Here is a 12,396-nt window from a genome sequence, read left to right on the forward strand (position 1 = left end):
GAGGAGGAGTCGTCAAGGGGGGAAATCATTTGTTTACTTTTGGATTTGTTGAGTTTTATACAGCTACTGACATAAGTCTACTAGATTAATAGATGCATGGGTTCTAGGGTCACGAGAACGATCTTGGCTGGAGACAGACATTGAGACTCATTAGTTCATACACGGTATGGAGGTAGGTAAGCTTATTCAAGGTGAGTATATGGAATGAAAAAAGCAAAGGGGTCCTAGGTCAGAAACTTGAAAAATACCAACATTTAACACGTTGCGTAGGGATCACGAGAATCTTCATGAGGGATTTAAACCCCGCCGTACACAACGTGTTAAGGAATGGCCTAGAAATAGGCGTTTGCAAATGAAAGAGGGAAAAAATACAGAAAATGAGAAGTGTGGTAACACAGATTTGAGGATGACTGCTTCATAGTCAAAGATATTAGATGTTTGATGAGGGCTTAAAACAGTTAAGGACTGAAAGGTATCCTTTACCATGAAAAGAGCAGTTTCAGTGGAGTGGTAAGCGTAGCAGACAGATTGCTTGGGTGATACGTTAAGAGCGAAATGCCTGCTGGGTGTTGAAAGATTGGCTCAGTGAAGTTGAGGGAAAGGTTTTGTTTTTTGCTTTGGGGGGGGTAGTTTTATTTTTAAGGACAACTAATGGGAAATGGTAATTACAGAGAAAATGGTTAAAGGGAATATTACAGGAAGTGGGGGAGATAATTAAATGAGCTGGGTTTCAAAGGTCCAAAAAATGGGATCTAGTAAACAGGATGGAATATACCTCTTAGATTGTACCAGGAAAGGAGATAATTGGTTGCAGGTAAGTTTGTAGATTGGATCTTGGTAAAATTAGAAAATTTTTAGAAAATCAAGAAAGTTTAACAAATTTTAGTGTTGATTTTAGCATTCATTCAGCTAACTTCTATTACCATCTCTTTTGTAGTATGTTATTCTTTTCTCATCCTGAAAATAAGAAAAACCCTCTCCCTTTCCATTTCCACATACACACGCACCAAAGTGATTTTGGAAATAACATTTTAGATTTTGCAAAAGTAAGCCTTTAAGCTATGACCTCATATTTTCCCTGTCAGAATGCTGAGTCTACTGTGTGAGGTGATTCAACAGTAAAATAAAATCACATTTCTATGTATATTCGTTTGCTTGACTGCCATAACAAAATACCACAGACTAGGTGGCTCAAATAACAAATTTGTTTTCTCATGGTTCAGGAGGCTGGAAAGTACAAGATCAAGTCAAGAGCCAGCAGAGTTTGGTTTCTAGTGAAGACTCTAGTCCTGGTGTCCATGTGGTTACCTTCTCACTGTGTCCTCACATGGCCTTTCCTCCTGGTGTGGGGGGAGAGAAATACTGAGCTCTCTGTTGTCATTTCTTATAAGGACACTAATCCTATTGGATCAGGGCCTCACCTTTATGACCTCATGTAACCTTAATTGTTTCCTTAGAGGCCTCATCTCCAAACACAGCCACACTTTAGGGTTTCAACATGGGAATATTGGGGGACACAAACAGTTCATAACACTATTATTAGCAACTTTTGTATTTTTAATGCAATGTTAGATCCTTTATTGATCAGATGGAAAAAAATTTTTTTTTTTCTTGCTCCATTGTCTTAATAGAGCTTGCAGTATTATTAATAGATTGAAAGGCTTTTTTTCTTCCCCTCTTACCTTGTAGGCAGTTTCAGTTTAGTGTTATTTGGTTATCTCTAATATGTCTGGACATATTCCAGACTGTCTGGATTAATATTTCAATTAAAGGGCACAGGTAATAATATCTAAGTGAATGAAGCCTTTTAGATCAATTCTATAAAATTAGGTTTAGTTTATTAGACATTCTGACATGGAAGATTAATGAAAGCAAGTAAAGCTGGTGTCAAACTCTCCTTTTTTTGCAAGAATTTGCTTGTAATGTAAAGATACATACTTATACACAGCGGCTAATATATATGTGAAGAAATTAGAAATGTAATGAACCAAGGGTCTGCTTAATTTTATTGTGAAGCTTTAGGGGGAAAAAAAAAAGATTTTCCCTCCATACTCCAACCTAACCATGGAATAGAGCATTTCATGAGTAGGAGCTGAGGGGACTTTGAGACATCTGTCACTTTATTCATTGCCACACTTAATTCAACTGCTGTGGCTGCCTAAACAGATACCTCCTTTTTCTGTTACTGCTCTCATGTTTTCCCTGAGTTCATTTCAAGAAAGAGTTCACCTCCTTCCTGGATAGAGGTAGAGCGTTCTCTGTTGAAGAGTAGGCATGCAAACCTTTGCACTTTCTTGTAAACCTCTCTCGTTTGCTAGAAAGACTAGTCATTTGTAGTTCTCTCACTTCAGCTGTCAATTATAGGTGTCAGCATTAAGTTTAGAAACGTGTAAAGCAATGGAAGTCTGGAAAAAGCAAAACTTTGGTACCTTCTCTGATTACAGGAGCCATTGAGGGGGCTTAGTAGCCTACTCTGAAGCAACACTAAAAACCGGTGCGATTTCCCCCCGACTTCTCAAAGCACTGTTTTGAGAGACCGTAACTCCTTTTTTCCTTAATCAGCTTGTATACAATTTTAACAAGTTCTCACAGTACTTCAAAAGGTAATAAATTTAAACTACATGAAAGTAATATTTTCTTTGGAATATGAACTTTCATATTTTCTGCCACCCATTCAACCAAAGTGGATAATTAGCAGTATAGAGAACTACAATAGCTGAAAAGGCCATTTTGCGTTTATACATCAAGAATAACAAAGTCAAATTTTTCTTAAATAAAAATAAATATCACAATGCTAATTCATTGACATAGAATGTAATTGATATGATACACATTTAATTCTTCATTTTGGTCAGGGAGCCAGGACAAATCCCCTTAAATCTAGCTAAATCAAAGCAAATACAGCTGATTGTAAAGTTGTTTAAGGCCAGGACGCTCTTTCTGCTGCCCATGTCCTCTCCTATCTTTTACTTTTGTCTTTCTTTCATGCTCTCCTTTTGCTTTTTCATTTTTATGAAACTTTACATTTTTTCATATTCTTTGCCTTTGTGTTCCTGTAAACATGTGTAAACATGCACCTGAGTTTTTTATGGACCTCTAGTGCAAGAGCACCATGAATCTGAAATACCTTTGTACCTAGAGAAACAATTTGATTGTCTCAGCAGTTTCCTTCTGCTCTTGGGCAACTATGACCAGGGGGTGGTTTATATAATGGCTCGCCTTTTACTCAGCGGAAACTGAGATCACACTCTAGAGAACACAAGGAGGTATAACTGTTTATTTGCACTTAAAGAATTTAGGAAATAGCTATAGGTAGTCAAGTGCCTTTTCTCTTGGTAGAAGGGCATCTACTGTCAGTTTTTTACTCATTCAGGAGCTTTTCATAACTTGAATAATTGAATGTTGTCTGTTAATACAGCAACATGAATAGGTCATGACTAAATAGTGTTTTCTACCATTTTTATTAAGGGACTTATAGAACAATGTATTTTTCTGTAAAATAATGTTATGATATAATCATTAGGTAGTAGGTGTCATGGAGGAAGTGGTATTGCATAGTGTTTAAGAACTGGGACTCAGAGACAGACTGATCCCAGCTCTACCACTTGCAAGCTGTATATCCACTCCCTGAGCTTTAATATTTTAAATAGCAATAAGAATAATGTTTACCTCAAGGGTTGTTATACAGATTAAATTATAATCATATAAAAAGTTTGGCACAATGTTTGTCACTAAGTATGCAATTAGTGTTAGCTCTTGCTTCTTTTCAGTGAAAAGTGCATTCGTCATCTCACTTATGTAACTCCTTATCTGACCAGTGATCATTGCCTCAACTGCCAAGAAGGTTCACTGAAGGTATAGGATATAAATTGAGCTATTTGACCTGAAAAGCTATATTTTAACAGCTTTATTAAGCTCCAGTTGACCTGTAGGAACTATACATATTAAAAGTGTATACTTTGATAAGTTAATACCACAATTTATGTATTCAGTTACTTTTTGACATTTAGGTTTCCTGTTTTTTGGCTATTAACAAATAAAGCTGCTGTGAACATTTATGTACAAGTCTTTGTGTAGATATATGCTTTTTTTCTCTTGAGTAAATACTTAGTTGTGGAGTAACTGGATCATCGTAGGTGTATGTTTACATTTTTAAAGAAACTACTAAACTATTTTCCAAAGTAGTTGTACCATTTTACATTCCAACCAACAGTGTATGAGAGCTCCGTTCCATGTTCTTGCCAACACTCGGTATGGTCAGTCGGAAAGCTATTCTTAAAATTATTCCTGTCATATCTTTTTTCATGTTGTTATAAACATACTATGTAAGGATTATTTGGAAAAAGTATGAGATATTTCAGATAACTGAAGATTTTTAAGTTAATTTTAAAAGTATTTGGAGTTGTACTGAAATCTCTTTATTGGGAAGGTAAGAGATTGTTTGCTAAAAGTACTGGGGGAGATACAGTCCTTTAAGAAGTTAATTTTATAATGTGTGTACCTGTTTTATATGTGTGTTTTTTTCCTTTGATAGGGTTTTCCAGAAAAGGACCTTCTGCACTGTCCATCTAAGGATGCAATTGAAGCTCATTTTATGTCTTGTGTGAAGGAAGCTGATGCTTTAAAGCACAAAAGTCAAATAATCAATGAAATGCAGAAAAAAGATCACAAGCAGCTCTGGATGGGATTACATAACGGTAAATATAGCAATGTTTAATTTCAGAATACTCCTTTATAAAGTACCTGTAATTCTAGGAGTAATGGGTGCATCGTAAGATTAGTAGTGCAAGTTTAGATTCTAATCTCTCCACACAAAATTTTATAAAGAAGCTACCTTTAGTCATCCCTTTCATTGTATCAACCAACCAAACCATACCAACCAAACCATAGAACGTTAACCAAACCAACAGCTCATATTTATCATTGACCAAAGCATGACTCAAAATGTCACATATGCAGACATTGGTATAACTTAATATATCAGACTTAGTCTAGTAACTGCCTTCATTGATACTTTTTGGAATAAAATTTCTTTTTTGCTGTTTTTGTCTTAGCTCATTCTTTCTTGGATATATGATCATTCTAAAGTTATCTTTATTAAGTTACATTGTATTCAATTACTTTTCAAATTGAGTTTCATTGAATTCAACTTAAAGTGGTATGCATGTGGTTAAAATATATTTTATTCCATTTTTATATTTAACTGTAAATTATTTTTGTAGCTATTATGTTTGGTTTTGTTTGCACTGGTAATTATTGAGCTTGCACACTCAAAATCTTGTATGTGGTATCCTGTGGATACTGGAGACATTGGTAGTTTATTTTCTACTTTTTAAAAATGGAAATATTCATTTAGGAAATTGTTACTTGGGTAAAGATGATAGAAAATGCATTTTGGGGTGAAAGGTTGAATGTTATCTACATGAAGGTAAATTGGTGAAAAGTGGGTGTGGTAGTTGATTTGTTCCTTCCGCCTGGACTACCCTTTCCCATCCCTTTTGTCTGTGTAATTCCTACCTAATGTTTTAATGCTCATCTCTTTTGTCTCTTTGTCACCTTCTGGGTGAAGCCTTCCCTCTTCTTTTAGCCAACAAATATTTATTGGACACCTAACGTGTACCTGACACTAGGTAGGAGTAGTACTCACCCCGCAGTGATGGAACACGGACCCCGAGCTTACAGCCAGGTGGAGGCAGAGCTGTAGTTTTCATACAGGGCTCTTACTCCATTTATATGCACTTTTGCTCTCATATTTTATCGCATCCTGGTATAGTTATAGTTTATGTATTCTGCTAGAATATAAATTTCTTCTAGTTAGAGTGGATTATATACATTTTTGTATCCCCAGCACCTAATCTAATCTTAGGCATAGAGTAGACAAAATAAATACTGACTGAATGACTCCTTTATTTTATTCCTCTCTAACATTATTAGGAAGTAATATTAACAGCTTTTTACAAATAATTTAATATTAGTATAAAGTAGAGGAAGTACCTTCTTTGAATTTATTTACCAGAATAGATTTTACGTTTAAGAATTTTACCATTCAAAAGAAAGTTCTATTAATTTGTGAAGTCAGAGATAGTTCACCTTTTGGTTAGTATAATTGTACATTGGTCAAAATTGAGACATAGCAGATCATAAATCTGTTTCATTCGGAACTGCACCTGTAGAGCATAACATCTAAACAACGATTTAAACAACTTTTGAATACTTTCAAATGCTAATTTTAATTTTTCAGATCTCTGTGAAGGAAATAAGAAAAGCTTTTGAAACCAAGAAAAGTCATTTAAGACATACTGTGCCTTGCAGTGTTTTTTATGGGTTTTCGTTTTAGATTTAAAAGTATTTAACTTCCCTGTGAAACAGAGTTAGTGACCACAAATAAAAGAAAAGAAAGTAGCATTTTTATTATTTATGAGGCAGTTGTCATGTCAGGCTATTTTCTATTAAATGTCAAGCTGTTTTTCTTGGAAATTAGAGACTTGAGGAAATCTTTAAAAAACATCTTTAGTATAATATATGAGTTAGTTTTCAGTCTTGATTTTCTGTATATACTAAAAAAATAAAAGATGGCATTAAATAAATTCCATAGACCTTCAAATAAATGCAATTTTGATTGCTAAATATGTTGAAAATATACATTGTTTCTAAAGTGTGGTTAATTTTTTTGAGCTAAGTAATTTTTTAGAGAAATCAGTTATTTGGTAGTGTACCATTTTTAAGTTAAAGCTCATATTTAAGAGGAAATAGTGATTAGCTAAAGGTGGTTTTTATAACAAATCGTAACATTTTGAAAGTACTTTTGTTTGGTTGGTGATATAAAAGATAAATACAATGGTTCTAGCTCTTTGGAGGCTTGTATGATAGGGACAGTTGGGTTGTAATTACATTGCTTTTTGTTTTTATCAGTAGCATATAGTAGATTAAGTATTTGAGAATGTTGCTCAGTGAAGGAGCATTGGACCTAATCTTTACTTTACCATCTCTTATTGGTTGTGTGGCCGTGGCAGATCACTTTCTGTCTAAGCTGGAACTGCTTTATGAATGTGAAGGTGGGAAAACCACACAAGACTGAAACTCAAGGACTGTAAAAGGGTAATCACATACACCTGAATTCTGATGATTAGACATTCTCAATTGTTTCCAGAAGGGCTTCTTGGAAAAATAATTATTATTTGTAATTTCTCTGCTTTTCCGTCTCGCTCCCTCTCTGCCTTCTCTCCCTCTCACTATCTTTCCTTCCCTGCCTCTCTCACCCCCTTCTTTCCCAGTCCCTTTTAAGTAGGACTTAGGTGGAAGGTAAGAGATAATGTTCCAGAAATGTTTAGTAGATAGACTACTAAAACAGAGAGACAAGAGACTTTTGGACTCAACTCTGTATTTTTAAGTTTAAATTTCTGTGATTTTGTTAAGAGTGTCAGATGCTGTTCTAGGTATAGGTGGTATGGAAGGAGATTCCTAAGTAGAATTGTCAGTAGAAAGCGTTAAGTACTGTTCTTGAACCTTTTGTCTCACTGAAAGGTTGATGTTTGGTAAGCTTCCTGTCTTCTTTAGAAAAATTCAGATTTCTACCAGTTGTGAGAATGCTGGAATCACATTGTAAAAATAAGAGCAGAGAAGGTAGCATAATAACCGCCATATACCTATCACCCTGTTACCAGTACGTGGCCAGTCTTGTTTTATCTGTGACTTCTCTCCCCTCCCCAACTTTCAGTTTTTAGAAATTTTTATTCTTTCATCCAGTGCTACCAATATTGCTCACAGATTTATATTCTTCACAGATTTTTATACTCTGATATTTAATCAAGTCTTGGAAACAATGTTCATTATAGGCGAGTCATACCCAGGTCCTGGTAGTGTGGATTAGTCAGTTACAATATCTGCCATGTGCTGGGCCTGTGCTGGGCACAGAGGACACTGGGGTGAACGTGACAGGTGTGGCTCCTTCCCTCAGTTTATAGTCTTGTAGGGGAGGCAAACATTAAACTGGTAGCTTCTACATAACTATTTCATTTATAACTGGAGTTGTAGAGGAAGGGATAGAGAGCACGGTGGTTGTGCCCCAAATGTTCCAGGCACAGGAAAGCCATCATCTGAATTAGGCTCAGAAGCAGCAAAGAGCTTAGTAAGTTCCGGGAGCTCAAAGAAGGCCACTCTGGTTGGAGCCTGGTGATCAAGACCGAGAGAGGCAAGTAGGTGACACTGCAGTTTAGGCAGAGACCCTGTCTGTTCAGGGCCTTACAGGCCCTTTTAATAATATGATCCACATCCACAGGTAATGAGGTGCGGCAAGTAGGGGACCATGGGAAGGTTTTAAGCAGGAATATAACAGGATCAGTTTATCTTTTAAAAATCATCTCTCTGGCTGCAGTATGGTTAACGAATTAAGAAAGGGAACGAAAATGGAATTAAAAGACCAAGTAGAAGTCCATTCCAGTGGTTAGGTGGCAGATTGTAATTGCTCAGACTACACATGGTAGCCTTGAGGATAGAGAGAAGTGGACAGTTTTGAGAAATATTTGAGGTATAGAATTGTTAGGACTTAGTGTTTGGCTGAATATGGTGGGTTATAGAACGGAACTGTCAAGGCTGATTCCCAGACAGTTCAGAAATGATTTGAGTATTTCTGTCTACTCTCTTCCAGCTTATACATATTATCCAGAAGTAGATCTTTGTTACATTGTTACATTTAGGATAAATCACTTTTTTGATACCCAGTCCCTTAATACTATCATAAAAATGAACACAGGTCACTTTGATGTCATACATATTTTTAAATTTATGTTGATTTCTGCGGATTACTGTCTTTCTGAATGCTCAAAAACATTCTATAACTTTTCTAGAAACTGATGTCAGGCTTACCAGTTGATAAAATCCATTCATTTTTTTTAGTTGAAACATTTGCCTGCCTCTGGACCTCAGGCACCTCGCATTTTCCATTGTGTAATAAGATGATTGGAATTGGTTTTGTAATCCTATGTTTAAGTTCTTTTAGTGTCCTCTGAAGTAATTTCCCTTTATCCAAAGACTTGCTTTGATTTAAAGCAGCATTCCTACCAGAACAGAGTTCCTACTATTATGTTTGAGCCTATTGAAGCATCATTTTTACTATATGGCTCACCTTGTGCTTGATACTGGCCTTCCTGCCACTGTTTTTACATGTTTCTTCTATTAGGGTTTTCCAGAGAAATAGAATAAATTAATAAAATGTCTGTGTGTGTGTGTGTGTGTGTGTGTGCGCGCGCGCGCGTATCTAAAAGGAGATTTATTATGAAGAATTGGCTCATGTAATTACCATGATCTGCCCTCTGCAAGCTGAAGACCCGGGAAAGCCAGGCCTGAGAACCAGGGAGCCAGTGGTATAAATCCCAGTCCAATGGCGGGAGAAGATGAGATAAGAGGTCCTACCTAGCTCAGGCAAAAAAGGGGCAAATTCCTCCTTTTGCTGCCTTTTGTCCTAGTCAGGTCCTTGACTGATTGGAGGCTGCCCACCCATCTGGGCAGTCTGCCACGTGCTCAAGTGCAGTCTCATCCCCAAACACCCTCCCAGGCATACCTGGGAAGGTTTAATCTGCACACCCTGTGGCCAGTCAAGTTGACCCATAAAATTAATTGTTACCTTCCTGCTACAATTTGGTTCATCTTTTATGGGTGTCATTTTAATATTCATTCTTTGAACAGGTAATTACTGAATTCATACTGGAGATAAAGCAATGAACAAAATACACCGAAATTCCTGCCCTTATGCAGCTTAAATTATAGTGGGGGAGACAGACAATAAGTAAAATGCGTTATGTGTTGTATGATGATGAGTGCTGTGTGAGAAAAATGACACGGAAAGGTGAGAAGGGACTGTGTTGGGAGAGGGCTTTGTTATTTTAAATCAAATTGTCACAGAAGGCCTCCCTCATTGGATGGCGTTCAATGGAGACCTGAAGCAGGACCCTGCGTTTATTGGGGGTTAGCCCCATCCTAAGGGAGAGAACAGCACGGACAGAGGCCCTGAGGTGGGGGAGGTGCTAGGTCCTTTCCCAGCGCATAGTCCTCTGTAGCTTTGTACAAGTAGTAGACAACATAGGTCTTTTCCCCTAGGGTACCTTTGTCCTCTAGTGTACCTGTCATATTTCCCCTCGACCTGTGACACCAATCTATAGTATAGTCTCACCATTTTTCAGAACATTCTGTGTAGCAAAAATGACAACTTATCTAGTTCTTATTCTGTGGGACACAAAACATCCTTTTGGCAGTTCATTTCACACCATTTTGAAAGCAATTAACAAAATGCTGAGAATAGAGACCCTTGGGGACTGAACCTGTTTACGTAAATGTGGTCAGGGAAGACCTCTTTCAGGAGATGATATTTAAGCTGGAATCGCAAGGATGAGAGGGAACCAGTCCCACCAGAGAATAGCATGTTTCAGGGACATGAGGCAAAAAAGAGTTTGGTACATTTAAGGAATTGAAAGACTAGTACGTCTTGGCTAGTGGTCAAGAAGGAAGATTGACGTGAGATGAGGTTGGAGAGATGTGAAAGAGCTAAAGGGTGTAGGGCCACTTAGGCCAAGGAAAAGAATTTAGGTGTTAAGTGCAGTGGGGAGCCACTGGAGGAGTTTTAGGCAGGAGAGTGATATAGAATGTGATGTAAGAACATTCTGGCTGCCGGATGGAGAACGGAATAGAGGGAGCCAAAAGTGGGAGTGGACAGGCTCTCATAGTACGTCCAGGAATAAGATGATGGCCTTTATGGTGACAATAGTAGAGACGGAGTAAAGTCAATAAATCGGGGGCTTTTTTTGGAGACAGAATTGACAGAGTCTCTTAGATTGGATGTAAGTTTAGAGTGAAAGAAAGTCAAGAATCATTCCTGGGTTTTGACTTGGGCAATGAGGTGGATAGTGGTACTTTATACTGCAGTGTGAAATAACTAGATAGAGAATAGGTTTGGAATGGGGAGCAAAGCCTAATTGAGAAGGTCAGCTTTGAGGTCAGAAGTTTGAAATGTCTCTGAGACATTCACGTGGAGATGGATTGAGTTAGAAGTATTGTGAGTATGTGTCAGTAGATGGAGAAGGCTTAATAGATTTGAATCAAATGCTGTAGCTTCTCATTTCTTACTCGTTTACTTTCACAGTAAGTGCCATCTTTATTATTTCGTCTCACAGATATGTCAGCTAATGTTCCCAGTGATACAAGGCAGTGAAATATGGGGCAATCCCATATATTTTGTACGTTGGGCAATTCTTTGTATCCACTAACCATCATGTGCTTTTCTTTCTGCATACATCTGAGTTAGTCATTTCCATTGTTGTTTTGTCTACAGTGCCGTAAGGTGAGTAAGTTCAGTCTGAAGCTGTATGTGTGTGGCAGTCAGGACTCTACAACTTTGTGAGAAATTTGCTTAAAGTCAATTTGTAACCTGCTTGAGCATTCAGTTAAGTTTTACTATGGAACAAATAAGCATTTTACTGTTATTACATTACATGTTTTAAATCTGTCTCTCATTATTCCACTTTCTATAATTAAAAATAATGATGGAAATCGAAAAAGTTTATGCATTGGCGTTTTAATGTAAAGCCGTAGAGATACTTTGCTAGACTTGTGGAGAAATACTGTTCTTGGAAATTGCATGATTTAAGTGAATAAATGTGGCAATAATTTGGATCATAACCTCTTACAGTGCTTTGGATATACTTGGCAGTGAACATCATGGATAATAAAACTTGGCGAAAACATTTAGACAGTTATTTATAATATACTACAAATTATACTAACATTAAGTTTATTGGAAAGAGTCCATTAATAACAATGAGTGGTCCTATATCCCAGAGTTTATCAGTGGTAGACAATACATTTTGTATATGAGATTCAGTTGATACACACACACACACACACACACACACACACACACACTAGATTAATGCTTCAGTCTTAACTCTGATTAGTAATTGAAAATATTTTTAGTGAACTCAGTGTTGCAGGAATACAAAAGTTTAGTTTGTAAGTTCCTTTTAAATAAAATTTTAAATCATCCATAGTAAAAAGACTACTTTATATCTTTTATTTATGTTTGGTCCAGTTAAAAATTTTTAAAAATTTATGTCTTCTAACAGACTGTCATTTTTAAATGTAAGTTTGAGAAGATTCAAGAAGCTAGGTTTTCCTTGTGAATGTTGGTACACTATATGGAGGAGATGCAAACAAACATCTATGTGATCAATGATTTCCACTCTTGGAGTTATGACTATCACTAGAGTTTGAATTTACAGCATGATTCCTCTTTTCCACTTCAAAAAAACCCACAAATGTACATATATGTGCAGATATAGTTTAACTTACATTTTTTGTTTTTTAATTAAAATTTTGTTTGATTTAAAAAAAATTAAGTATAATTGA

The 12,396-nt window shown here is 36.5% G+C and overlaps 1 protein-coding gene across 3 annotated transcripts in view; it reads left to right on the forward strand.

The window, feature by feature from the left end:
* The window catches only part of ATG5 (autophagy related 5), a 112,536-nt gene that overhangs the window by 35,385 nt on the left and 64,755 nt on the right, over window positions 1–12,396 (forward strand). For all 3 annotated transcript variants that reach the window (XM_019735038.3, XM_019735039.3, XM_088795531.1), the window contains one exon: window positions 4,535–4,697. In XM_019735038.3, the coding sequence (XP_019590597.1) occupies window positions 4,535–4,697 (163 nt within the window). The remainder of the gene's footprint in view (window positions 1–4,534; window positions 4,698–12,396) is intronic.

This window comes from Rhinolophus sinicus, chromosome 2 (genome assembly GCF_057876585.1).
Source record: "Rhinolophus sinicus isolate RSI-liver-muscle chromosome 2, RSI-T2T, whole genome shotgun sequence".
NCBI classification, from domain to species: Eukaryota; Metazoa; Chordata; class Mammalia; order Chiroptera; family Rhinolophidae; genus Rhinolophus; species Rhinolophus sinicus.